This window comes from Zootoca vivipara, chromosome 1 (genome assembly GCF_965207765.1).
Source record: "Zootoca vivipara chromosome 1, rZooViv2.hap1.1, whole genome shotgun sequence".
In the NCBI taxonomy this organism is placed as follows: Eukaryota; Metazoa; Chordata; class Lepidosauria; order Squamata; family Lacertidae; genus Zootoca; species Zootoca vivipara.
Window position 1 is genome coordinate 14779872 of NC_142582.1, and position 24640 is coordinate 14804511.

The 24640-nt window shown below is 44.6% G+C and overlaps 1 protein-coding gene across 2 annotated transcripts in view; it reads left to right on the top strand.

The window, feature by feature from the left end:
- Nucleotides 1–24640, top strand: part of TMEFF2 (transmembrane protein with EGF like and two follistatin like domains 2) — a 236504-nt gene that overhangs the window by 171517 nt on the left and 40347 nt on the right. The window contains exons 6-7 of one of the 2 annotated variants that reach the window (XM_035132318.3): nucleotides 11828–11976; nucleotides 17495–17554. In XM_035132318.3, the coding sequence (XP_034988209.1) occupies nucleotides 11828–11976; nucleotides 17495–17554 (209 nt within the window). The remainder of the gene's footprint in view (nucleotides 1–11827; nucleotides 11977–17494; nucleotides 17555–24640) is intronic. The other variant, XM_088654639.1, reaches the window with a different exon arrangement.

Below are 24640 nucleotides of genomic sequence, written 5' to 3' on the forward strand. Positions count from 1 at the left end.
TGCTCTGGGGACCGTATGGCGAAGAGTGGGGCATAGCTATAGACCCTCCAAGTGTCCCTATTTTCCAGGGACATCCCTGATTTAGAGAAGCTGTCCTGGTTTCTGATTTGAGCCCAGAATGACCCACTTTTCCTTGGGATTTCCCTATTTTCATTGGAGAAATGTTGGAGGGTATAGTAGGATGCCTGTATTTTCATTAAAGCCATGTTGAAGGGCATGGAGTAATCTGACCCCCGAGCCGTCTGAAGGCAATCCTGTATAGGGTTTTTCTTTTTTAAGGTTTAATGTTTTATTATGTTTTTATATATGTTGGAAGCTGTCCAGAGTGGCTGGGGGCAGCCCAGTATGATGTGTGGGGTATAAATAGTAAAAATGGAATGGGATGCACTGGTGGAGGAAGAGGAGTGCGGGGGAGCGCCCTGCCCCCGGAAGCACAATCCCAGCAGAGTGGCATCATGGCTGACCCCTCCCCCCGCCCACACTGGGCACCCTGCCCCTGCAGGTGGCGCACTCCACCCCCAGGACATGCCCCACCCCTGTGAGTGGCACCCCCCACCCCCAAGACACCCACCAGCCCCACCCTCCCCTGCTCTCCACCCCACCCCCCCGGTGCAGGAGCATGAAGCTCTGCCACTGATGAGACGTCCCTATTTTCATTGGGGAAAATGTTGGGTGGTATGTAGCTATTCATAACAAATAAATAAACTATAATTCTTAGGTTAACATGAGAAAACTGAAAATGGGGTTGATTTGGAAGGGATAGTAGGTGCAGGTAAACAAAATAAAAATAAAATGAGAACCCCCTGCCATGAATGCAAAGTAAATCCATCTGTTATCGTTCTCATTCATCTAATTGACAAATCTCATGTTTCTTGAAGGCACAGAAAATTGCAGGTTAGGTCAGCATGGCAGTTAATGAGACGGCAACCCATCGTTTTCAGATGGGCAGCTCAGGAGGTGGTTTTATTCTGATTTTTATTGTTATTGTTTTTGATGTCTCTTAAAATGTGAGCTGCCTTCAGCTGCAGAAGATGCTTTAAATACTGAAATTATAATAGATGAATGTGTAATCCCCGGTCACTGAGGGAGGGAGCCACAAGGGCAAGATCAAGAAGGAGAGGTGCTCAAACCAGTAATGTGAGTGGCCTGTCTGTACAAGACGGTTGCTTATTATCATTATTGAGATAATTATTACCTCGGAAGTCGAACAGAATCCATTCTGGAAACTTTTGACTTCCAAAGCGCTGCTTCTGATTGGCTGCAGGAAGCTCCTGCAGCCAATTGGAAGCCGTGGAAGCCTCGGCGGACATTCAGCTTCCAAAAGAACATTCAAAAACCCGAACACTCACTTCCATTTTTTGATCATTTGGAAGCCGGAACATTCAACTCCCAAGGCATTTGGGAGCCGAGGTACGACTTTACTACCCTAATTAGGGGCAAGGGCAGGGGCTCATCAACCCCTGTGAAGTTAGCCCATCTTATGAAAATGAAGACTCTGGTCTTAAACCTCTGCTACCTTTTGCTTATATTTATGAAAAAGGCTTCGGAAGTAAACCCCTAGGAAAAATTGTACCTGTTGTCTTGTGGGACATACTCTAGATCAGGCATCCCCAAACTGCGGCCCTCCAGATGTTTTGGCCTACAACTCCCATGATCCCTAGCTAACAGGACCAGTGATAGATAAAAAGAAAAGAAGAATATGAGGTACTCTTCTTATTTATGAGGCATGGAGATATTCCACTTTTCTCCAAGGAGTGGTGTACATTTCAACCTGGGAAGGCAGCCCATCTAGGAGAAGAAAAACTCTGATCCTAAACCTCCACTGCCTTGTGGGATACCTTTAGGAGAAGAAAAGGCCAAGGAGTAAACCCTACACAAATCCAGAGTGAAGTTCCTAAGATAGTTGGGTGGTGGTTTGTATGCCTCCTTATGGCAACTCCTGCAGCCAAGCTGGTGCCCAATGTATTGCTCTCCTTTCCTTTGGACCACATCAGTGAAGCCAAGAACACAGGACCTCCATACACCCTGCCCAAGCACACACCCCGGGGAGGTGCTAATGCAGTGGTTTGACTTCACCCCTGGGGCACAGTCCATTGTCTCTTGAGACATATGGAGACCCAAAGAATTATTATAACCCTGGTACCCTCCAGGTGTTGAACTGCAACTTTCATCAGGTGGAGGGGCACGGCAGCAGAGGGCTTGGTGTGGGCACAGTGCATTGTTGCACATATATGGCACCTAGCCCTGCACTGCCTTCTTCTCCCTTCTGCTCTCCATAACTGGCAGAGATGCCAGGTAAGTGGCACTGCCTCACCTAGGCCAGTGTCAGGCTGCCAGAATAGTCTTGCCGACTGGGCAGTAAATCAGGAACAGGCACACGACTTGAAGGCAAACAACTTTATTGCTTCACTACCTGTATGTCTGACAACATCCCTTATGAGGTGTGTGTTTGTGGCACGCACAGCTTGAGCTGTTGACTCTTTCTAGCTTCGCAACAATGTATTGCTGCATCTACTTTTTAAATTGAAGCCATTTTCAAAAGAAAAATGAGACATTTATTTTGCCCTTAAGGTGCCGTGGCATGCAAGCCAATACAGCACTGAGGTCTCCAGAGAGAGGCACAACCTAGATGAAGGTTATATTATAATTGAACCGAAAGGGTTAGAGTTGGGTGCAAAGTGAGAAAGGAATTGCAAGGAATTTTAATAAGAGATAAGGAAAGATGTGACAAACAGGGATCAATTGCTGTTGGCTTGCCTTGATGGGCTTTGTTTACCCTGATTCTACAGATGCTTGAAACGCCTGCTCTACAGCCTGGGGAAATCAGCACCAAAATGCATGGGACATATTTTCCGAAATGCTTTTCACAAGAAATAGAAGCCAGTGCTCTTCCTTGTCTACACGATAACAGGCTGGGTCTGAGCTGTGTGAGAGTGTCTGGCTTTGCTCAAGCCGTTTTAAGAAGTCTGCAAACAAATGTGAACATTTGAAGCTGCCTACTACGGAATCTCTCCATGCCAGGCATCCCCAAACTTCGGCCCTCCAGATGTTTTGGACTACAATTCCCATCATCCCTGACCACTGGTCCTGTTAGCTAGGGATCATGAGAGTTGTAGGCCAAAACATCTAGAGGGCCGCAGTTTGCGGATGCCTGCTCTATGCAGACTTGCAGAGGCTGTCCAGGGTCTCAGAAGGGTGTTTCCAACCCCCATTCTTTTACCTGAGCTCATGCTAGGGGGTGCTGGCAAATTGAATCTGTTTTCAAAACGTGTGCCCTATCATTGAGGTGGAAGAGCAGTGATTGAAACTCCAGGAGGCTAAATGCTGTAAGAGGCGCAAGCAACTAAGTCACTTTCATCTTATTGCAGACCATACTTCATGGGTTGTTGTGGTGGTGGTGTATTTTGCTCTGTTTTTGGAGGGGAGATGTGAAAGAAGGCTTGTCTCCTTAATACAAACAAACTAAAGTTCTTCATTTCTGCATCGCTGGGCATTCACCCAATACTGCCAGTCCCTCCTTCCTTGTTTGTCAACCACCACCACCCAATTTTGGTCAGCTCTAAACCACCTGATTTCACTATTAAAAGGAACAATTATGCGGTCAGATTGTGGAAGGAAGGAAGAGGGAAGGAATATCAGCAGGTGTACATGGACCAACTGGGACAGAAAGAAAATATTGTGTATAGTGGTACCTCAGGTTACAGACACTTCGGGTTACAGACTCCGCTAACCCAGAAGTAGTACCTTGGGTTAAGAACTTTATCTCAGGATGAGAACAGAAATTGTGTGGCGGCGGCACAGCACCAGCAGGAGACCCCATTAGCTAAAGTGGTACCTCAGGTTAAGAACAGTTTCAGGTTAAGAACAGACCTCTGGAACTAAAGTTCTTAACCCGAGCTACCACTTTACAGAATCAGGCCCTGTTCACACCATATGGTCGAAACACTATGATACAGTGGTACCTCGGTTTAAGAACGCAAGTTAAGTCTGTACTTAACCTGAAGCGTACTTAACCTGAAGCGAACTTTCCCATTGAAAGTAATGGAAAGTGGATTAATCCGTTCCAGATGGGTCCGCGGAGTACTTAAACTGAAAGTACTTAAACTGATGTATGACTGTACTCCTTTAAACAGCCACAGCATCTCCACCATGGGCTTAATCAGGGGGGAAGGGGGGCAACTGCCCCCCCCAACAAGTAAATAAATAAAAACACTTAACCAACTGACCAATTGCATCACGGATAGCTCAGTTCTGCCCCCCCCAAAAGTCCTCCCCCCCCCAACATAACTCCTGGCCACACCCATGGTCTCCATTCCCCCCAAAAAGGATTCTGTGAAATATAGTTTATTAAGGGTGCTAAGAGTTGTGAGGAGACCCCCTATTACCTTTCACATAAGTTCAGTTTCCAGAGTGGTTAATGATCAGTCCCTCTTCCCAAGGAATCCAAGGAATTGTAGATCTTTGAGGGGGATAGGGGTCTCCTGACAACTCTCAGGACAGTTAACAAACTAGCAAGCAGCTAGAAATGTTTGTAAAAGGAAGGAAGGAAGGAAGGAAGGAAGGAAGGAAGGAAGGAAGGAAGGAAGGAAGGAAGGAAGGAAGGAAGGAAGGAAGGAAGGAAGGAAAGAAAGCCCTCAGAGTATCTCATACAAAGTGAGATGGAACCGAGCTCCCAAAAGGTTCATAGACACACAACCTAATCCACACACCTGTATTCTTATCTGACCAGGATCCGTCAGATAGAGTTCTGACCTCAGATAGAGTTCACTGCCATTGCAAGTTGAACCAAAATTCTCCCCCATCCCTAGATGTCCACGCGCCACACACACACACACACACACACACACACAAAATATACCTGGAGAGGCTGTGCAGGGCAGCATGGCAACCATCAAGCTGATATGAAAGAAAATGACAACAGATGTAGGGAAAATGAGATGGTTAAACCCAGCCGGAGTGCCGTTAAGTATGAGCCCCTACGTACCCAGGGCAATGGGTAGCTAAGCGGGGGAAAGGTCTGCTTGCTTGTTATGCCAGTCCTCACCTGTTCCTTCCAGCATATATTCCTAGAATAGGTTTCCATTTATATTTCAGCCATCAAGGCAGGCGTCCTGCTAGTAGATTTGCAAAACCGGGTATTGACATTTATGGAAGTGCATTTATAATCCCGAGCACACGCTGCCTTGGAAGTCTGAGCCACTGAATTCAAAGGAGCTACCAGGTAAATGTAAGTCCTTTAACACCAAGGAGCATTTTTGTTTTATTTATTTTTTGTTTTGTTGCCTACAATTTAGAAAGCTATATTAGATCTCTTTAAAAGGGAGCCTTTGAAGGGGTTGGTTTTTTCCTGTATCCTGTATATACACTTTCTTATATATCCTGTGCATACACTTACCATGTAACACCGGTTCTGAGAGACCTGCATTGGCTCCCAGGACATTTCCGAGTACAATTCAAAGTGTTGGTGCTGACCCTTAGAGCCCTAAATGGTCCCTATGAGAGCCAGTGTGGTATAGTGGTTAAGAGCGGTAGACTCATAATCTGGGGAACCGGGTTCGCGTCTCCGCTCCTCCACATGCAGCTGCTGGGTGACCTTGGGCTAGTCACACTTCTTTGAAGTCTCTCAGCCCCACTCACCTCACAGAGTGTTCGTTGTGGGGGAGGAAGGGAAAGGAGAATGTCAGCAACTTTGAGACTCCTTCGGGTAGTGAATAAGCGGGATATCAAATCCAAACTACTACTCTTCTTCTTCTTCTTCTTCTTCTTCTTCTTCTTCTTCTTCTTCTTCTTCTTCTTCTTCTTCTTCTTCTTCTTCTTCTTCTTGACCCAGTATACCTGAAGGAGTGTCTCCACCCCCAATGTTCAGCCCGGACACTGAGGTCCAGCGCCAAGGGCCTTCTGGGAGTTCCCTCACTGCGAAAAGTGAGGCTACAGGGAACCAGGCAGAGGGCCTTCTTGGTAGTGGCACCTGCCCTGTGGAACGCCCTCCCATCAGATGTCAAAGCAATAAGCAACTGTCTTACTTTTAAAAGACATCTGAAGGTAGCCCTGTTTAGGGAAGGGAAGTTTTTAACGTCTAACGCTGTGTTGTGTTTTTAATATTGGGTTGGGAGCCACCCAGAGTGTGTGGGGTATTATTATTATTATTATTATTATTATTATTATTATTATTATTATTATTATCCCATGATACTCAATGGGATGCACTTCTGAGTGGACCATCTTTTACCAAAGAGACCAATGAATTGCCCACTTATGGCTTTTCTGTACCCTCATGTGTGGCAGGGGTGGACAACATGGTACCTTTGAGATGTTGTTCACATCATCCCCAGCCGGCATGTTGAGAGTTGGAATCCAACACCACATGGAGTCAAACAATACCTGGAAGGGCACCACTTTGGCTACCCTGATGAATATTTTTTTTCATCTTAGCGGTGTTTGTAATCTCTCTTACTCATTCACATACAGAGAGAGGGAGAGGGAGACCGAATTTGGAGTTACATTCAGTATTGATATTAGTCAGGTTCCATCAGAACAAACCCAATAGGGGCAGGACAGTTTCCATTTATCGTAATACCTATAAATCTGGGCGACCAGAGTTGATCGCAACCCCTGCTGTAGGTGCTGCGGATTGAATTTGGGACCTGCTTTGATGCCATTTCTAAGCTTTTAGATATCTTAGCTTTATTGTAAGCTGCTTTAAGCTTTGGAGAGATGACGCAAAAGTGTTTTGGGTGCTCTGGGGATGTTTCCACATGATTAGAAAGACATAGGAGTGCACAAGTTATCCCTGGGAGATAAGGAAAATCAATGGGTGGACAAGTCCCTATAATACTCCACTTGCTGTTTCACTCACTAATTTGTTTTTGCCTTACCAGAGCTATAGGATAACAGCCTTGTTTGCCATATACATAGAAACCATCCAGTCATTTCTGATTAAGCCTTGATTATTGTATTGCTGAATGGAAGGACCAAGCATTAGTTCAAGAGGACCGTTCAATTCAAAATTGTAAAGAAGAGCTCCGTTTTATCATCTTAGGCAGGGCTGGTGATTATTCTGTGCTCCTCCGCAATTATCTGTGAAATATAAATAGGGCAATCTCCCATTCTTTATTGCCAAACATCCACCTCTATACATATATATATATATATATATCCTTTCTTTTTTCTTTTTTAAGCACCCTTCATCAACAATGCCTTGCAGGGGCAATCTTCTGTAGCCATTCATGGTTTATAATGCATCCGTCTCTCATTCTTTCTATTTTTTACACAGGCAAAAAACACTCTCAATAAATAATAAGGTATGATTTATGAAGTGGCGAGGAGGAGAACCAACAGACTGTGGAGTTAGCCCATATGCTTTCATTCCTGAAGAGGAAGGTTCAAGCAACAAAAGGAGGCCATCACCTTAATATGCATCTTTACTCCCTTTGTTGCCATTGTTCAGTTTCTAGCTCTGAAGAGAAGTTCTTACAGTCTTTAAAGGCCATACACTTGATTCAGGCTGCCAGAGCCAGCCCAAAACATTTTGCTACCGGATGGCACCCCTTCTATTCCACACACTGAGACTTATACCCTCCAACATTTTTCCGATAAAAATAGGGACGTCCTATTCAAGAATAAGAATGCAAATACAAATAAGAATTCTATTATTTATACCCTGCCCATCTTACTGGGTTTCCCCAGCCACTCTGGGCAGCTTCCAACATACAGTGGTACCTCGGTTTATGAACACAATTGGTTCCGGAAGTCTGTTCATAAACTGAAGCGTTCATAAACTGAAGCGAACTTTCCCATTGAAAGTAATGGAAAGTGGATTAATCCGTTCCAGACGGTCCGCGGAGTACTTAAACTGAAGCGTTCATAAACTGAAGCAAACTTTCCCATTGAAAGTAATGGAAAGCGGATTTATCCGTTCCAGACGGGTCCGCGGAGTACTCAACCTGAAGCGTACTTAACCCGAAGCATGGGTGTAATTGGTTCCGGAAGTCTGTTCATAAACTGAAGCGTTCATAAACTGAAGCGAATTTTCCCATTGAAAGTAATGGAAAGTGGATTAATCCATTCCAGATGGGTCCGCGGCGTTCGTAAACCGAGGTGTTCGTAAACCGAGGTTCCACTGCATATAAAAACATAATAAAACCTTAAACTTTTTTTAAAAATCCGTATACAGGATTGCCTTCAGATGGCTCAGGGGTCAGATAACTCCATACCCTCCAACATGCCTCTAATGAAAATACAGGCATCCTACCATACCCTCCAACATTTCTCCAATGAAAATAGGGAAATCCTAAGGAAAATTGGGGAGGACAAGGGTGGCGCTGTGGTCTAAACCACTGAGCCTCTTGGGCTTGCCGATCAGAAGGTCAGCGGTTTGAATCCCCATGACAGGGTGAGCTCCCATTGCTCGGTCCCAGCTCCTGCCAACCTAGCAGTTCAAAAGCATGTCAAAGTGCAAGTAGATAAATAGGTACCGCTCCGGCAGGAAGGTAAACAGCGTTTCCATGCGGTGCTCTGGTTTCGCCAGAAGTGGCTTAGTCATGCTGGCCACATGACCCGGAAAAACTGAGGACAAAACATCGGCCCCCTTCGGCCAGTAAAGTGAGATGAGCGCTGCAACCCCAGAGTCGTTCCCGACTGGACTTAACTGTCAGGGGTCCTTTACAAGGAAAAGTGGGACATTCTGGGATCAAATCAGAAACCAGGACAGCTTCTCTAAATCAGGGGTGTCCCTGGAAAATAGGGACACTTGGAGGGTCTATAGCTATGCCCCACTCTTCGCCATACAGTCCCCAGGGCAGCAAACTAAAAGAACATATAACAGGCATCCCCAAACTGTGGCCCTCCAGATGTTTTGGCCTACAACTCCCATGATCCCTAGCTAACAGGACCAGTGGTCACGGAAGATGGGAATTGTAGTCCAAAACATCTGGAGGGCCACAGTTTGGGGATGCCTGACATATAACTTCAATTAAAACAGGGCTGCCTTCAAATGTCTTCTAAAGGTTCTATCTCCTTGTATCTTCCTGGCTATGTCCAGGAAATTCCGGAGGTATGGCAACCCCAACATAATATGACTCGCTGCATGCAGCAAACATGTACAGAGTTGCCCTGAAATGTGTTGTAATAAGTAGAGTGCCATTGATTTCAGCAGAGCTGAAGCTGATGCAGCAGTTTAAGAATTGATGTCTTAAGGCCCATGCGCATGGCAGGTGCTACCAAGCTGCTTGGAAATCTTGTGCATGGCATAAGGCATGGAAGCTTCACTTGAAAGCCCATGGAAATGTAAGGCCTTGTAAGGGTCAGGCTTTCCTCCCTGAAATCTAGTCCTTTATCTGTACATTTACAAGCCCCCGTCTCCCATTATTTCACTCTTGAATGTGCAAATTGATATTATTGCTACTGCCTCTTTCTGTTCTTTAATTTGTTACCATTTATACCTTGTAATGAACCCCATAAATTATATGGCGGGCGTGCAACATGGCAAAGTTAATAATGCTGCTGATTTAGCATTTCTCGGCTTTTAATTTTTGCAGCCTTGCAGAGATTTCGAGTAACAAAGCCCATACGCTTGTGTGCACAGAGAGCGAGAGCTGTGCTAAGTCTCAGGGAGGTTTTCTCAATGAACAACATCTCAACAAGAAGTGGACAAAAAGACAAGAGCATTGTTAGTTGTCTCCTGAGTTTTGCCGCACTGGTCTGCTCACACCCAGTGGTTGCTGATGCATTATGGGAACACTGGTGTGTAGGCATGATTTCTATAAAAGTTGGAGTGAGGAGATCTGCACATTCAACAGAGCATATGCAAAGCTCTGGGCCCTGTAGTAATCGGTACAATAGTCAGTCATGCTCAACCATGCAAAGGAAGAGGACATCTGGTCGCTGCCTCCCGTTGTGACCAAACTTATGAAATAAAAATGCATAACTTTTACAAAAGCTGGCACTGTGGCCAAATCAAGCATGCAAATAGGTCCTGTGTTGTATAAATTATTAGGTCATTAATTTTCATTGAAGAACATGTGCATATTCCAAGCCCCACAATGATCTTTTTACTTACAAGATTGCAATGCTTCATCATTTCTCTGCTTATTATTCTCTTTGCTTCCTTCTTGGGGCAGAACGAGACACGAGGGGGCTGTCATTCATGTGCCTGCCCTAATTCATATATAAAGCAGGGGATAGGAGAGTCTTCCACAGCAAAAGGAGTGGGAGGACGATGACACTGGACCTCAATGCAACTGGTTTTCTAGGCCAGTGGTAGCCACAAGTATGGGACTCCAACTCCCATCTCCCCTGACCTGTGTGAGATTGTAGCCTCCCAAAAAAGCATTTTTCAGGTACAGCGCCCCAAACCACGTGTTTTGGGGTGTCACGTAAGATTGCTGCCCTGAAAAAGTACTTTGGGGGTGAGAATATAGCTCGAAATCACAAAAATGGCAGCGGCCATTTTGGCCGCTGTCCTCACAAGAAAAAAAGGGGGGTGTCCCATTCTTTCTGGGACAGTTGGCAGGTGTGGGTACTACCACCAAAGAGGTCCTCTCTCTGGGCAGCTCTGACTGGAAGGTTCTTACACATCTGAGCCTCTGGTTGCTGTTGTACTGAAGTCCTGCTTGAAGACCTCCCATAGGTATCTGGGTTGGCTACTGTGAGAATAGGATGCAGGCCTACCCGGGCCTTTAGACCAGGCATCCCCAAACTGCGGCCCTCCATATGTTTTGGTCTACAACTCCCATGATCCCTAGCTAACAGGACCAGTGGTCAGGGAAGATGGGACTTGTAGTCCAAAACATCTGGAGGGCCGAAGTTTGGGGATGCCTGCTTTAGACCGATGAAGGATGAGGGAATAAATGTATATCTTTATGTATATCTCTGTAAGTTGCAGCGAAGCGATATTCAAGAGTACAGGCCATATAGCATCAAAATAAAATAAAATTCATCCAGTGATATAATGACAGTGATCCGGATAATGACACTGTTTTGGTGTGGTCTTCCTCAGTGTTCAACTCAGAAATGTATACAGTCAACTTCTAAGGAGCAGTGGTCATAAAAACTATGTTGCATACTATATGGACTGTACTCTTGAATATCGCTTTGCTGCAACTTATAAAGATATACATAAAGATATGCATTTATGCCCTCATCATTCATCGGTCTACGTGTTGCCGCTGTTGTCTCAAGTCTGGAGCTTGCAACACAGGGGTTAGTTGATTTAGTGTCTACCTGGGCCTTTGGCATGAACCAGCAGGATCCTTCTTCTGTTTTCTTAGCTCACAGTTTCCCAAACTATTTTTGGGTTCCAACTTCCATCATCCCTTGCTAGCAGGACCAGTGGTCAGGAAGAGTGGGAATTCTAGCTGGAGACCAAAGTCTGGGGAAATGTCTTTATTGCTACAGTGGTGCCTCGCTAGACAAATTTAATTCGTTCCACGGTTCTTTTCTTATAACGAAAAATTCATCTAGGGAATCCCATAGGAATGCATTGAATTTGTTTTGAATTTTTTTTTTTTTGCCCATAGGAACGCATTAATTGAATTTCAATGCATTCCTATGGGAAACCGCAATTCGCTAGACGAATTTTTCGTAAAACGAATTCGTCTAGCGAGGCAACCTCCGCTAGAAAAAACCTTTCGTTAAGCGGAAATTTCGTTAAGCAGGGCATTCGTTAAGCGGGGCACCACTGTACTTAACTCCTATCAAGTTAGCAGTGCAAACCCTCTTTTACTGCATTTCTGCTTTACAGAAATGGGAATGGGGTTATTACCCATTCTTAATAGCTAGGGTTTTTTTATTTGAGTTTTACGCTCGCCTTTTTTTTTCATCCTTCCAGGTGCGTGTGCAACATTGACTGTTCTCAGACCAACTTCAATCCTCTCTGTGCTTCCGATGGGAAATCTTATGATAATGCGTGCCAGATCAAAGAAGCATCATGCCAGAAACAGGAGAAAATTGAAGTCATGTCTTTGGGTCGATGTCAAGGTAATGCTCCGAGCAAAATTCATTTCCAAGAGTGGTCCTTGTTCTTTTTTATTATTATTTTCTTTCATGTGAGTGAAAGAGAAAGAAAAGGCGGGGGGGAATGGAAGCGAGAAACTCCTTTATTATCAGACTCTTCTTACAGATCCCATCGAAGTGATGGGGGTGTATCTTTGTTGACCAGGATCACAATCCATCGTACAGTTCTGCGTGATTGAATTCTGCTCTTCTGTACTAACAGCTCTCAGTGCTTTAGATTTCGACATCTTATCTCATCTGGTGGTTGTGACAACATTTACCATATTTTTCCTTTTATAAGACGACCCCTATTTTTTGGGACCCCAAATTAAGGAAATAGGGGGCATTTCCCAGAGTTCTTACGGCTCGCCGAAGCCACCCGTCACCTGCCCACTCGCCGACAGCACCGCCAATCACCCTCCCAATTGCCGCAGCAGCAGCCAATCGCCAGTAAGCCTTGCCGCAGCCACCAATCACCCGCCCAATCTCCGCTGACAATCTCCTGCTCGCGGCTGCCGCCAATCACCCCCCCTGGCACTATCCGTGTATAAGACAACCCCCAATTTTAAACATTATATATATATATATATATATATATATATATATATATATATATATATATATATATATATATATAAAATCTTCTTATACACAGGAAAATATGGTATTAGGGCAGCAGGGGCCCAGGTAAGCACCACCCCACATAGTCGATCACACAGACCATTTAAATAGTGGAACCCGTCAACACTGGGGTGGGGTCTGAAAAAAATTATTGAGAGGGATGTAAATATGACAGCATAGCTGCCAAGTCTCCCATGTTTCCCGGGAAACCCCCGTTTTTCCAGCCGTTCCAAGCTGGAAAAACAGATTTAATTTTTCCTCCGGTTTACTTACCGGCCGGGGGAGGCTCCTTCTGTGCATGTCTGGAGTCTTTGGACATGTGCAGAAGTGATTTCTGGCACAGCGGCCATTTTGAAACTGGGCAGAGCAGCATCGAAAGTCGCTTCTGAGCATGCTCTCCGCCCAGTTCCAAAATGGTGGCAGCGCTACTTCCGGTCTGCCGATCCCTTATTTTTCTGGCAGGAACTTGGCAGGTATGGATGACAGCCCCTAGAAGTTGGCTCCTATGCTGCAGTATAAGTGGCGCATCAGTGCTCTCATGGCTTCCAAACAGTCCAGCGCTGTCCCTTACAAGTTGAGAGATGCTTGGGGTGGGGTAGCATGGCAGAACCAACCTGATACTCTTGCCATTACTTGCCTGTACAGCTCCAAGATCCCTCCAGTAAGCACCAGCAACAAGCTGTGTTTGTATACTGGGAAACCAGTAGTGCCCTCAACAATGCCACCACACAGGCCGCTTGCTGGATTAGGCTAGTTGCTTTCTGAATGGCACCCATTGGGTTGTTTTGTTGTTGCTTTTAATAACAACTTTATTGAAAATTCAAAAAAGTACATAATTATATGTGCACCAAACATGGCGAGACATAAATAAAAGAGAGAGAGAGAGAGAGAGAACCAATGTACAAGGGGAAATAAAGGGGGAAGGGGGAAATCCAAAACTGTGTATTTTACAAAGTTGTTATTGTACTTCACCAGATCGTAACCTATGACAGTATCTGTAAGAATGGATTCCAAATATCATTGAATTTGTCCATGGCCCAAGTCTGCATTTATATACAAGTTGTTCATATGTTGTGAGTTCGTAGAAGTCTTCAATCCAATTGTAGAAGGGAGCCGCATTTTTATTTTTCCAGTTCATCAGTATCAATCTTTTTGCTGTGGTAAGGGCACAGAGAGCCCGCTCGTATAGCATAGCTGTCAAGTTCTCCCTTTTTTTTAAAGGGAAATTCCCTTACGCTGAATAGGCTTCCTCGCGAGAAAAGGGAAAACTTGACAGCTATGTTGTATAGTCCTTTTGTAAGGTTCCATGTGCTGGGTATATAGTTCAAGAGGATAATTTGCTCTGTAAATGTAAAGTTGTTCCGTACAGTTTTGTTGATAGCTTTAATTGTTGTTGTTGTTGTTGTTGTTGTTGTTGTTGTTTAGTCATTTAGTCGTGTCCAACTCTTCGTGACCCCATGGACCATAGCACACCAGGCACTCCTGTCTTCCACTGCCTCCCGCAGTTTGGTCAAACTCATGTTCGTAGCTTCGAGAACACTGTCCAATCATCTCATCCTCTGTCGTCCCCTGCTCCTTGTGCCCTCCATCTTTCCCAACATCAGGGTCTTTTCCAGATAGCTTTAATTACTTTCTGCCAAAAATCTTTCAGTATAGGACAATTGGGGGGGGGAACCATATGTTTTAAAGAAGCATTATCGCTATTACATCTCTAACAGTTAGATACGTTAGATAGCCCTTTTTAAAACAACCATAATGGGGTCCAGTATATTCTAAATACTATTTATTGCTCTATAAGCCTCAATTTATGGTCCATAAATTGTTAAAGCGGTTAAAACAGTTTCCCACTTTGTGGTCAAAATTGAGATCTCTACTTCTTTATGTACCCATTGGTACTGGCAAGGACAAGTAGAGCCCAATTTCTCTAGTTTTGTCCCCATCTTCCTCCCTGAAAAGTCACACAAGGATAATAAAGAGACGGAGGAGGAGGAGGAGGAGGAGGAGGAGGAGGAGGAGGAGGAGGAGGAGGAGGAGGAGGAGGAAACTGACAGCCAACCCTGGGCTGGTTGTAAATAGTCAAGTCAAAGTTGCTTTGTTGTTGCAACCATCCTGGTCATTTCAACCAAAAGTGGTTGTAAATAAGGCAAGCCTGTGGGGGAAGGCTGAGGTTGGAGGGTCAGTGCCCTCAGTCACCCGCCACCACAGAGCACAGAGATACTGTACTTGTATAAGACTATGCTTATACCATGTATAAGACTATGCTTTTTCTTTAAAAATCATGCTTAAAAGTGGTCGGCGTCTTATACATGGGTAGTGCATAGGGTGGACATTTGATTGGTTGCTGCCACAGCTGTCAGTGGCTATTGTGCGTGTTATTGGTTGCTGCGTCAGTGGGCGGTGTTGATTGGCTGATGCTCCGGCAGTTGGGCGGGCGACTGGCAGCTTCTGCCGGCGATGGGACAGATGGGAGGTGCGTGCAGGTTTTCGACCATCCCCCCTCAAAAAAAGCTCAACAAACCTGGGTAATCCCCCCCCCCAAGCTGAACAACTCTGGGCAATCCTCCACAAAAAAGCTCAGCAACTCTGTGCCATCTCCCCCCATTTTCTTAAATTTGAGTCCCCCAAAATAAGGGTGTCTTGTAAACGGGGGCGTCTTATAGACGGAAAAGTACGCTAGGTTACTCTGAGCACAGGATTTGAATTTTCTTAGTTTGTAGCTTGCATGGCGCATAAAATGAACACCTCTCCGCTCCTGGAAGCAAAAGAGCAGTTCCCTCTTTTTTCAACCTGAGCCATTTCAGGTTGAGCTTACTTGTGGGAAAGCCCCATTGAACTCATTGGCATGCAGTCATCTTCTGTACGTGGTGCCTATACTGGAATCCACAGGCCCGCTGGGTTTCTGTTTTGTTTCATTCATAATCCCCGAGGCAGATGGTCCATTCTTGGAAGTGTGACAACTTGCCAGATGCCCTCTTAATTTAAGAAAACGTCCACTTGGGCTTTGGGCAAGGGTTTCATTTTTGATTTATTTATTTTTAAAGTGCATTTTTATCCCAGTGATTTCTTCCACTGTATCAAAACTGGGGTGATTTTGTTCTGCCATTTTTTAAAAAGTTAAATTCTGTTCCGTTCTGAAAAAAGAAACAAATGGAGGCACTAGGAGAAGCAGCAGGAAGAGTCACAAAACAGGCCTTTAAACTATTTTCTAAAACTATTTTCTTTTCCCCCGTCTAACATCTCCACTGAAGCTGAAGGTCATTTCAGACACATGGACCCAGCCATATCTTCTACACCTACATATTAAGAAGCTTGGGGTTTTTTTTTGTTATCCCTTTATGTACTTTTTTAATCCATTCTTCTTTAATGGAGGTGATTGTTGAAAATGCCAGCAATTCCCCCCCCCCCAAAAAAGCCAGATCTATAACAGCATAAAATATATAATTTCACAATTATGTCATTGTATTGCTTTTGAAAAAGTATGTATTCATTCAGGAGATCTTTGACCTTACCCATTATTCTGCCTTTTGTTAAACAATCAGACAGATAGCTGTGACCATGGAGACTACTCTTCAAGTGAATGGAAAAGCCCCTTCCTTTACAGTGAATAGGAGTATTTTCTTTGAGATACCAGCAATACATATGTTTTCCAGCCAACCCAACCATTCAGCAAGGCATGCAGTACAGACCTCATGCCTGTAGCATTATGCACTGAATGAGCATCCGTGGTAAAAAAAAATCCCGTGTACAAGACAGCTTCACACATTCAGGGTGAGTTTAACCTCGAGCCACATTCAAAAGCGTGACCCTCTCAGCTAAGTTATCTGAGGTGGTGCCATTCCTGTGAGGCATTTGAACTGGTTTTTCAAGGAAGTGTGGGAATGTTAAGGATAGTAGGAAAGGATATATTGGATAATTATTATCCTTCCTTCGCTCACGCTAGTAAGTGATGTAGCAGAGCAAATTCCCCTCAATGTAGCTGGAAGCTAGTTTGCAGATTCGTTTGAATCTCTTAGTTAAGATTATTTCCTGGCGTCCCCTTTAATCCCTCTTAAAAGATTAAAGACACAAGAGTCTTTCTGAGTGAAGTCGCAACAAGTTTATTCACATTTCAGTTCGTGATATGATTCCTGAAAGGCAGGCTTTACACAAATAAACAGTGAGTTCATCTCATAAGGAGACTGAACTCATGTGCTGCTGGCTGAGAGCCAGCAGACAGCAAAATTACACTAAAACAACAAAATGGCTGCAAGAGAACAGCAAGACAATAGAAAGACAAAACAGAATGAGGAAATGGCTGCATGATTCAGTTCTTTTAAGGAGTCAGCCACACCCATTTCCCAGGTCACATGCAGGGGGAGGAAGCTCCAGACCAATGGAACAGGAAGTTACACTGCCTGTGCCTACTCTAGGGAAACAAGGAATGTTGCATTTGACTGCACCAATGGATTGCATCCCACAGGAAGCAGGCAAGAAGGGCATATGAACTGTTCCTGTGTTACCATTCACTGGTAGAGTAAAGCTAGCTTGTGGGAGCTCTGGGTTGTATCCAAGGAAGTCGTCCCATTCATGCAAGGACTTCCATTTCCACTATGGAACTTCCACTCCATCTCCTCTCTGTTCATGTGTGCGACCCATATCCCCAAAATCTGCTCCAGGGGCTTGTGGGGGAACCCCCTAATGATTTTTTTTGGGGGGGGTGTGGAGGTTCAGAGAAGAGAGGGAGGAGGCATTATGTTGCACAAGCAGAAGTCCTTGCAAAAACAGGCTAACTTTGTTGGGTACGATCCTGTGCTGCGATTCAAAAGTAGAAGACAACACGTTACCAGAACAGGAAATGCCCGAGCAGAACGTAGCAAAACAGGACACATGTTTTGTCTTTCAGATAACACAACCACCACTACAAAGTCAGAAGATGGACATTACGCAAGAACGGATTATGCAGGTAAGTGTTAACACGATGCTACTCCAGGAAGCGTTTATTTTATTTTATTTGGTGGAGGGACACATTTCCTTTGGCTATATTTGTGAAATTGAAACCATAGGTGGTTGCATCTTTAGTTCTCTATCTCTATCTGTATCTCTATCTATCTATATCCCTATCGCTATTTTCTCGGTGATGAAGGATTATCTTAAGGAGGATTTCAAGCTTCAGTCGAGGAATTAGTCATTAATATATGCATTTGTACACACTTTCTCCTCATATATGCAATTTTGCATACATTATTCGGTTGGAGAACTTCATTGCAAAATTCAGAGCAGTGCAAATATCAGTCCACATATTGTTTCATGAAGTGGAATTTAGGAAGATTCCCCTTCAAAATGAATGCAAACTGAATCATATTTCTCTGTGTGTGTCTTTATACTGTCCACAGACCTCTTTGGCTCTTGCTAACCAAGTAACTGGGACCCAGGTGGCGCTGTGGGTTAAACCACAGAGTCTAGGGCTTGCTGATCAGAAGGTCGGCGGTTTGAATCCCTGCAACGGGGTGAGCTCCCATTGCTCAGTCCCAGCTCCTGCCCACCTAGCAGTTCAAAAGCACGTAAAAGTGCAAGTAGATAAATAGGGACCGCTCCGGCGGGAAGGTAAACGGCGTTTCCGTGCGCTGCTCTGGTTTGCCAGAGGCAGCTTTGTCATGCTGGCCACATGACCTGGAAGCTGTCTGCGGACAAACGCCGGCTCCCTCGGCCTATAGAGTGAGATGAGCGCCACAACCCCAGAGTCGGACACGACTGGACCTGATGGTCAGGGGCCCCTTTACCTTTACCTAACCAAGTAACTATCGCTAAGAGAGCTCAGAAATGTCTCAGTGGCTTTTAAACCTAGACCTTACACAATACTGACCAGCTTTGAACTTGTTTATTTGGTGATGGCGATGCATGATGGCTGATATGTCACTGAGGTCGAGTTTATTCTCCGTTCGCAAATATGCTGGAAAAGTTATGTGATATTCCATCAGTGAATAATAGCTACATTTGAAGTGTGAGTTATCTCAGGTTAAAAGTTGCCTTCCGTCACGTTCCCCAAAATATGTGTACTTATTGAGTTTGCAGTACAGTGGTACCTCGGTTTATGAACACAATTGGTTCTAGAAGTCTGTTCATAAACTGAAGCGTTCATAAACTGAAGCGAACTTTCCCATTGAAAATAATGGAAAGTGGATTAATCCGTTCCAGACAGTCCGCAGAGTACTTAAACTGAAGCGTTCATAAACTGAAGCGAACTTTCCCATTGAAAGTAATGGAAAGTGGATTAATCCGTTCCAGACGGGTCCGCGGAGTACTTAAGCTGAAGCGTTCATAAACTGAAGCATGGGTGTAATTGGTTCCGGAAGTCCGTTCATAAACTGAAGCGTTCATAAACTGAAGTGAACTTTCCCATTGAAAGTAATGGAAAATGAATTAATCCGTTCCAGATGGGTCCGCGGTGTTCATAAACCGAAAATTCATAAACCGAGGTGTTCATAAACTGAGGTTCCACTGTACTTAAATTAATTCCATGCAATTTAAGTGCTGCAATTAATCAGTTAAAAGCCAGAATAATCAAAGATTAAAAAATCATTAATCAGTTGACAGCGCTGCTTTTAAATCTGACACCTCCTTTCATCTTAACAAGGAAACTCCCCCAAACATCACTGCCATTTTTCTTACCGCCTGCCTCGTATACATTTGTGTTAATCAAGGCAGCATCCACAACGCTTCAAGTTCATTCAATAAAAAAGAAAGGGAGAGATCAGCATGTCACGAAGTTGAAACCAATAATTTCTTATAGTTCTTTTCTGGCTGTTTGAGTCTTCAGACCGAGCAGAAATACGCATTACAACATTTGCCTATGGATGCAAAGTTAATGAGATATTTTAGAACAGATTGTGGTGTGGTTTGTGTGGGGGGTTTGGGGGGGATGATAAATGGCTTTAATTTGTCTAGAAACTCCAGTAAAATATAGCCCCAGTTCAAGCTTAATATAGCATTTTTTGAAATATTACATATAATATGTAAATGTTATTTAAGGTCTTATCGACTGTTGTCTGTTCAGGCGGGGAGCGGTTGTCTTCATTTCATTTCATTTCAGATCTGCTGTACCAGAAGGACTAATTTGCAAGGAGTCTTAAGTGCTTGTGCAAATTGTCACAGCTTGACTTTAGTACTGAGAATAGGAATACTTGGAGTTATCATTTAAAAACATGGCAAGGGATGTATAATTGCTTCCGCTTGTGGTTTCCTTTGTGTCAGGGAAATGGAGTTTTGTGAAGGCAAGACCCTGTTAGTTTCAGAGGAGATGTTGAAGCCAAACACTTGGCTTCTGCCCTTGGCGTGCCAGACAATGGAAAGATGAAGTGTGTCTTGTTTTTTTGGCATGTGCCGAGGTTCACTTATTAAGATTTTGCTGGCCCCGTGAGACACCCAGGTGTTCGCCATCTATCTGTGATGTGCGGTGCGAATAACAATAGGCTATGTTTGTGCGTGTACAATGCGCATTTTTATAAAAACCTGTCTCCTTGTTTTAAAATGACCTTTGTGCTGGATATTTATAAAAGCATAATTATGGCTTCAGCTTGTGAAGACGCCGAGTTCAGAAATAATTGCCCTGATCCCGTAAGTGGGGCTCAAGAGTGGAAATATCAGTACTAATGGTTACAGAGCAATCAAAATCCCGGGCACCAGGGAACTGGGGGACAGAGTGAGGAATCCATTGCTGCATTTCGAAACCTGGTAGCTCATGTTGGCCACAGCAAAAGGGGATAATTCCATCCCCTCATTATTTGCTGAAACAGCTCTGGGAGACCCTCAGATTGGCCTCCGTTCATAGAAGCCAACTCCTAGGGGCCAAGGGGTCTTTACCCCCCATAAAATATTTAAGGGGCCAGGGCCCCCGCAAAGTTGTTGGGCATGGCCATTCGAATGGTGTGTGTGCACCGTGTCATGTGGTTGACTATGTGATACAGGCAGGGCTTACCTACCCCCCCCAAAAAAAAATATTTTATGCAAGTTAGCACCCCTGCCCCCTTGAATCAGACCCCCCCAGGGGATCCATGGGGGTTTGTATCCTTTGCACCCAATGTGTTGTTGGTGGTTTCTTACTGATAGCAGAGATAATCCTAAGGAGAAGGGTAGGATAGCAAGCGTAAGGTGTTGCATTCTCAAATATTTAGAGCTTATTGGATTCTGCTCTTAGGCTGCAATCCTAACCATGTCTACTCAGGAGCAAGTCTCACGTCCCAGACAGAAGGCCTCACTCCTGATGGTGTGCCATCTTTTCATCCATGGTGATTGCATTCTTCTGAACCTGCATCTTGAAATCCAGAAAGGGGCCTCCAGCTTCCCGTACAGCTTTTAAGGAATAACCTTCACTGGGGAACTTAAGTCAAAAGGATCTATGTTTAAAACAGCCAAACGCTTTGCAAATTATTAATCAGGTAACAATAAAAACCAAGGTTCATGAGAAGTTCACGCCTCGGTTTTAGGGACATTTACAAAACCCTGGACTCCTTACCGTTCGTAGCTTTCATCTTATCTGCCACGCTGCTTTGATTGTATTTAGAGATTATTTTATGGATGCTGCCTGTGCACTTTGGCACAGTGGATTTTAATGCCTCTCATATTGCTGATTACTATACAAGGAAATAACATTTTCTCTTTGATAACATCCCTGAAATGATGTCGTCTGATTACTCGCTCGGGATCTATAAAAGAGGGTCCTTGGTGTGTTTGTTTTGCTGGGAACTCTTGGGAGATTTGTCCAGCTTTATTTCAGATTTTGAGTTACATTTACCGGGGTGGGGATCACATAGGAATGCTTTCTGCTCTAAAAAATACTAAAGGCCATGTCATTGATCACTATCCTTTTTCTGACAGAGCATGATCTCAAATTGCATTGTTTCAGTCTTCTTATCAAGCTCCTTGTGTGTTTTAGGGGGGCATTCAGCCATGATTCAGGTCCCCAAAGGGTAACCCCCATAGTCAGAAATTAGGCAAGCTCCCAAGGAAATAAAGGTGTTTTGTTACTGTGGACTCTGCCTGGTTCCCTGTAGATTCACTTCTCGCAGTGAGGAAACCGCCAGAAGGCCATCGAAGCTGGACCTCAGTGTCTGAGGTGAACGATGGGGGTGGAGACGCTCCTTCGGGTATACTTCAGGTTCCCCATCCATGATTTAGAAAGTCTTGAGGGTAGAGGAATCCTGTTTGAATACTTGTTGGAAATGAAGGCTTTGCACTTATCTAGCTCACAGAGGTATCCTAGGTGACTCCATCTGGGTGGAAAATTTCCTCCCCAATTGAACAAATGTATGAGAATCTTGATCCCAAGCCTTCTTGCTGTCAGTGGTGTTCCTTTGTCATGTTTAGTAATAAACGACAAAAGTCTGAAAAGGAAGCCTGTCCTAGATTGTAATTTGTAACATTTTAAAGTAGGTCAAATTCTGAGCTTAAACTACCTGACAGTGTCCCTTCAAATTAAGGAGGCTTTTTAAAAAACTAAAAATTACTATGTGTCAAACCTTTTGCCTAAGATATTGAAAAATCATAACGGCCTGTAACTTTGCTTTAGGATAAAAGGTAAATCTGGCACTCTCTCTTTTCTTTATGATATTAGTGGGTGGGGAATTTCACGTAACACATCCAAGACATATATATTCCAAAGCACAAGAGAAGACACTGAGATGCTGCTCATTCGGGAATCTAAAAACCAGGGGCACCAACTTCCCACACACATTGAAGGGACCTGGCATCATGTGACATGTCCCACTCCCACCCAGGGCACCAGCACTCTCCCATCAGTGGTGGGAGATGAGGGCACAGAGTGTGATCTTCACCATCCATGCTTCCTGCACCCACAAGTGCTCGCCTGGCAGTGGTGGGGGATGGCAGCCCCCTCAATATTGGGGGGCTCAGTCCCTTCCCCATGAATATTGAGGGGGACGAAGCCCCTTCTGCCCCCTGTAGTTGGCACCTCTGCTGAAAAGGAATCATGAACATCATTGCCCATTTCACACAATTGTCCTAGTGTGCAGAGTCTATACATGTCGCCATGTGGTTTCTGTTCTGAGGTTTGTCCTCACAAAAATGCGTTGAACATCCCATGCTGGAGGGGCATGCCTAAGGGTTAGACAGGTCCCGTCCCCCCCAAAAAAGGCACAGGTCCAGGCAGGTGCAAAAATCATGCCTCTCCCCTTTGGGTCAGAGTGGCCCCAGATCACTCCTCAGCTGCTGTGGACGGCCAGGCACATCTCCTTGGCAAGGGTACAAGGAACGTTGGGGACACTGATACAACCCCTTGCCAAGGGCGCAAGGGAGCCTAGGTATGCCTCTGGAGTGGCACATAGATTGCTATGTGTGTACATCCCATACATTCATGATTACTGTGCCTCGTCGCATATCAGGGGACTGTGGGAACCATACAGAATATTCCTTTTAATTAAGTATCCAGGTTGATATTGAGGGACATGATATTGAGGGGCTGGACAGAGGAGGAATTGTGGGAACCATCCACCACCTTGTGCTGAACCTTCCCAAGGGCAGGAGGACAGTATTGATTTAGAACAGTGGTTTGCAGAGGGGCGTAGTCCAGAGGGGGAGAGCTGGGAAATACTGGGTGAGGAACTGCTAGAAGAGGAAACGCCAAGAGAGACAGCTGGCAGGTTCAATGTCCTTGGACAGCATTCTTGATCCCCCTTCACCTAAGACTAGATGGGTTTTGAGAGTGATAGAGCAGAGAGCAACAAGATCAGATTACCCGGTGCAGGAGTGGCGTAGATTAATGGGGACAGAGGGGGTGAACTGTTACTGGGAGCAATGTCATTTCTAGAGAGATGTGCACTCCATTGTCTCTCGCTGTGATTACTAAAGAAACTAACTGGTAAGAACACTCCTTTCATTTGATCTGCTTATTTACTGCCACTGGGGGAGGGACCCGGTTCCCTGAAGCCTGCCAATCCATTGACTCTGCGTGCCCAAGTTGATTTTGGCCTTTTATTTCTTGAACTATGGTTTTGCCACATAGAAAACCACATTTGAAACTAGTGAGACTTCCAAGGACAGCTTATGATATTGAATCTGTTCTTCAAAGGGGTAAAGTGGTTGCTTTCTTTTAACTCACTTGGTATTCTGAAGTCTTAGGAAGTACCTAAAGTAGAATATTACAAAACTTTGGCCTCCCAATTAAGCTGACTTTTGGAAGATTAAGAACAGGCAAAAGATGGTACTTGCAGAGTTCACTTCCAGCAAGATGGAGTAATGGCCACCAACTTGGGTGGTCTTAAAGGAGAAGTAGAGAGATTCATAGAACTAAGGTATGTTGTACCTCCCCTGTCGGAGACAGAAGACCAGTTTCTGGGAATTGCCAGCCGGTAGAAGCCTGTTGTGCTCAGATCTGGATCCAGCCGGGCTCTTCTTCTTAGGTAGCTCATTAGATCATCAAAAGAGCACAATGTTATCTGGCTGATCAACCTGCTCCAAAGGAACAGCTTACATTTTGTCGACTTCTGAGACGGTTCCTTTCCGGCACCGTGTTTTAATTTCCTTTTTAATGAATTGAGGCCGTGTTTTACATGAGTTGTCTTATGCCTCATTTTCACTAATGAAAGATCTCAGCTATATGGTGAATGAACATTGACATGAAAGCTGTTTGGTTTGTCCACAAGCGCATAGCTTGAAAATGCACTATGTCTTATAATTTGCTCGGAAGGAAATAAATAAACACCAGGAGCATTGCAAGCTCCAGCTTGTAGTACTATTATTGACGTGAGCAGCTTGATAAATAAAAGGCTGGAGTGAGCTATTAGAAAGTTCCCAGTTTCTGGAAGAAGAAGAAGAAATGTTTCAGAAATGAAGGAAGGTGTGAAACCTCTTAGCAGGCGCACCAAGTTGTACCCAACATGGGGGGGGGGGCTGTAGCGCATGCATGATGTCACATGTGTGACACCTCCCAGTTGAGGCAGGCTACCACCCCCAGTCCATCACCCACCCACCCACCCACCCACTGCCTTACCTTATGAAAGACATGCTTGGAACAAAGACATTTTGCCTTGTCCAT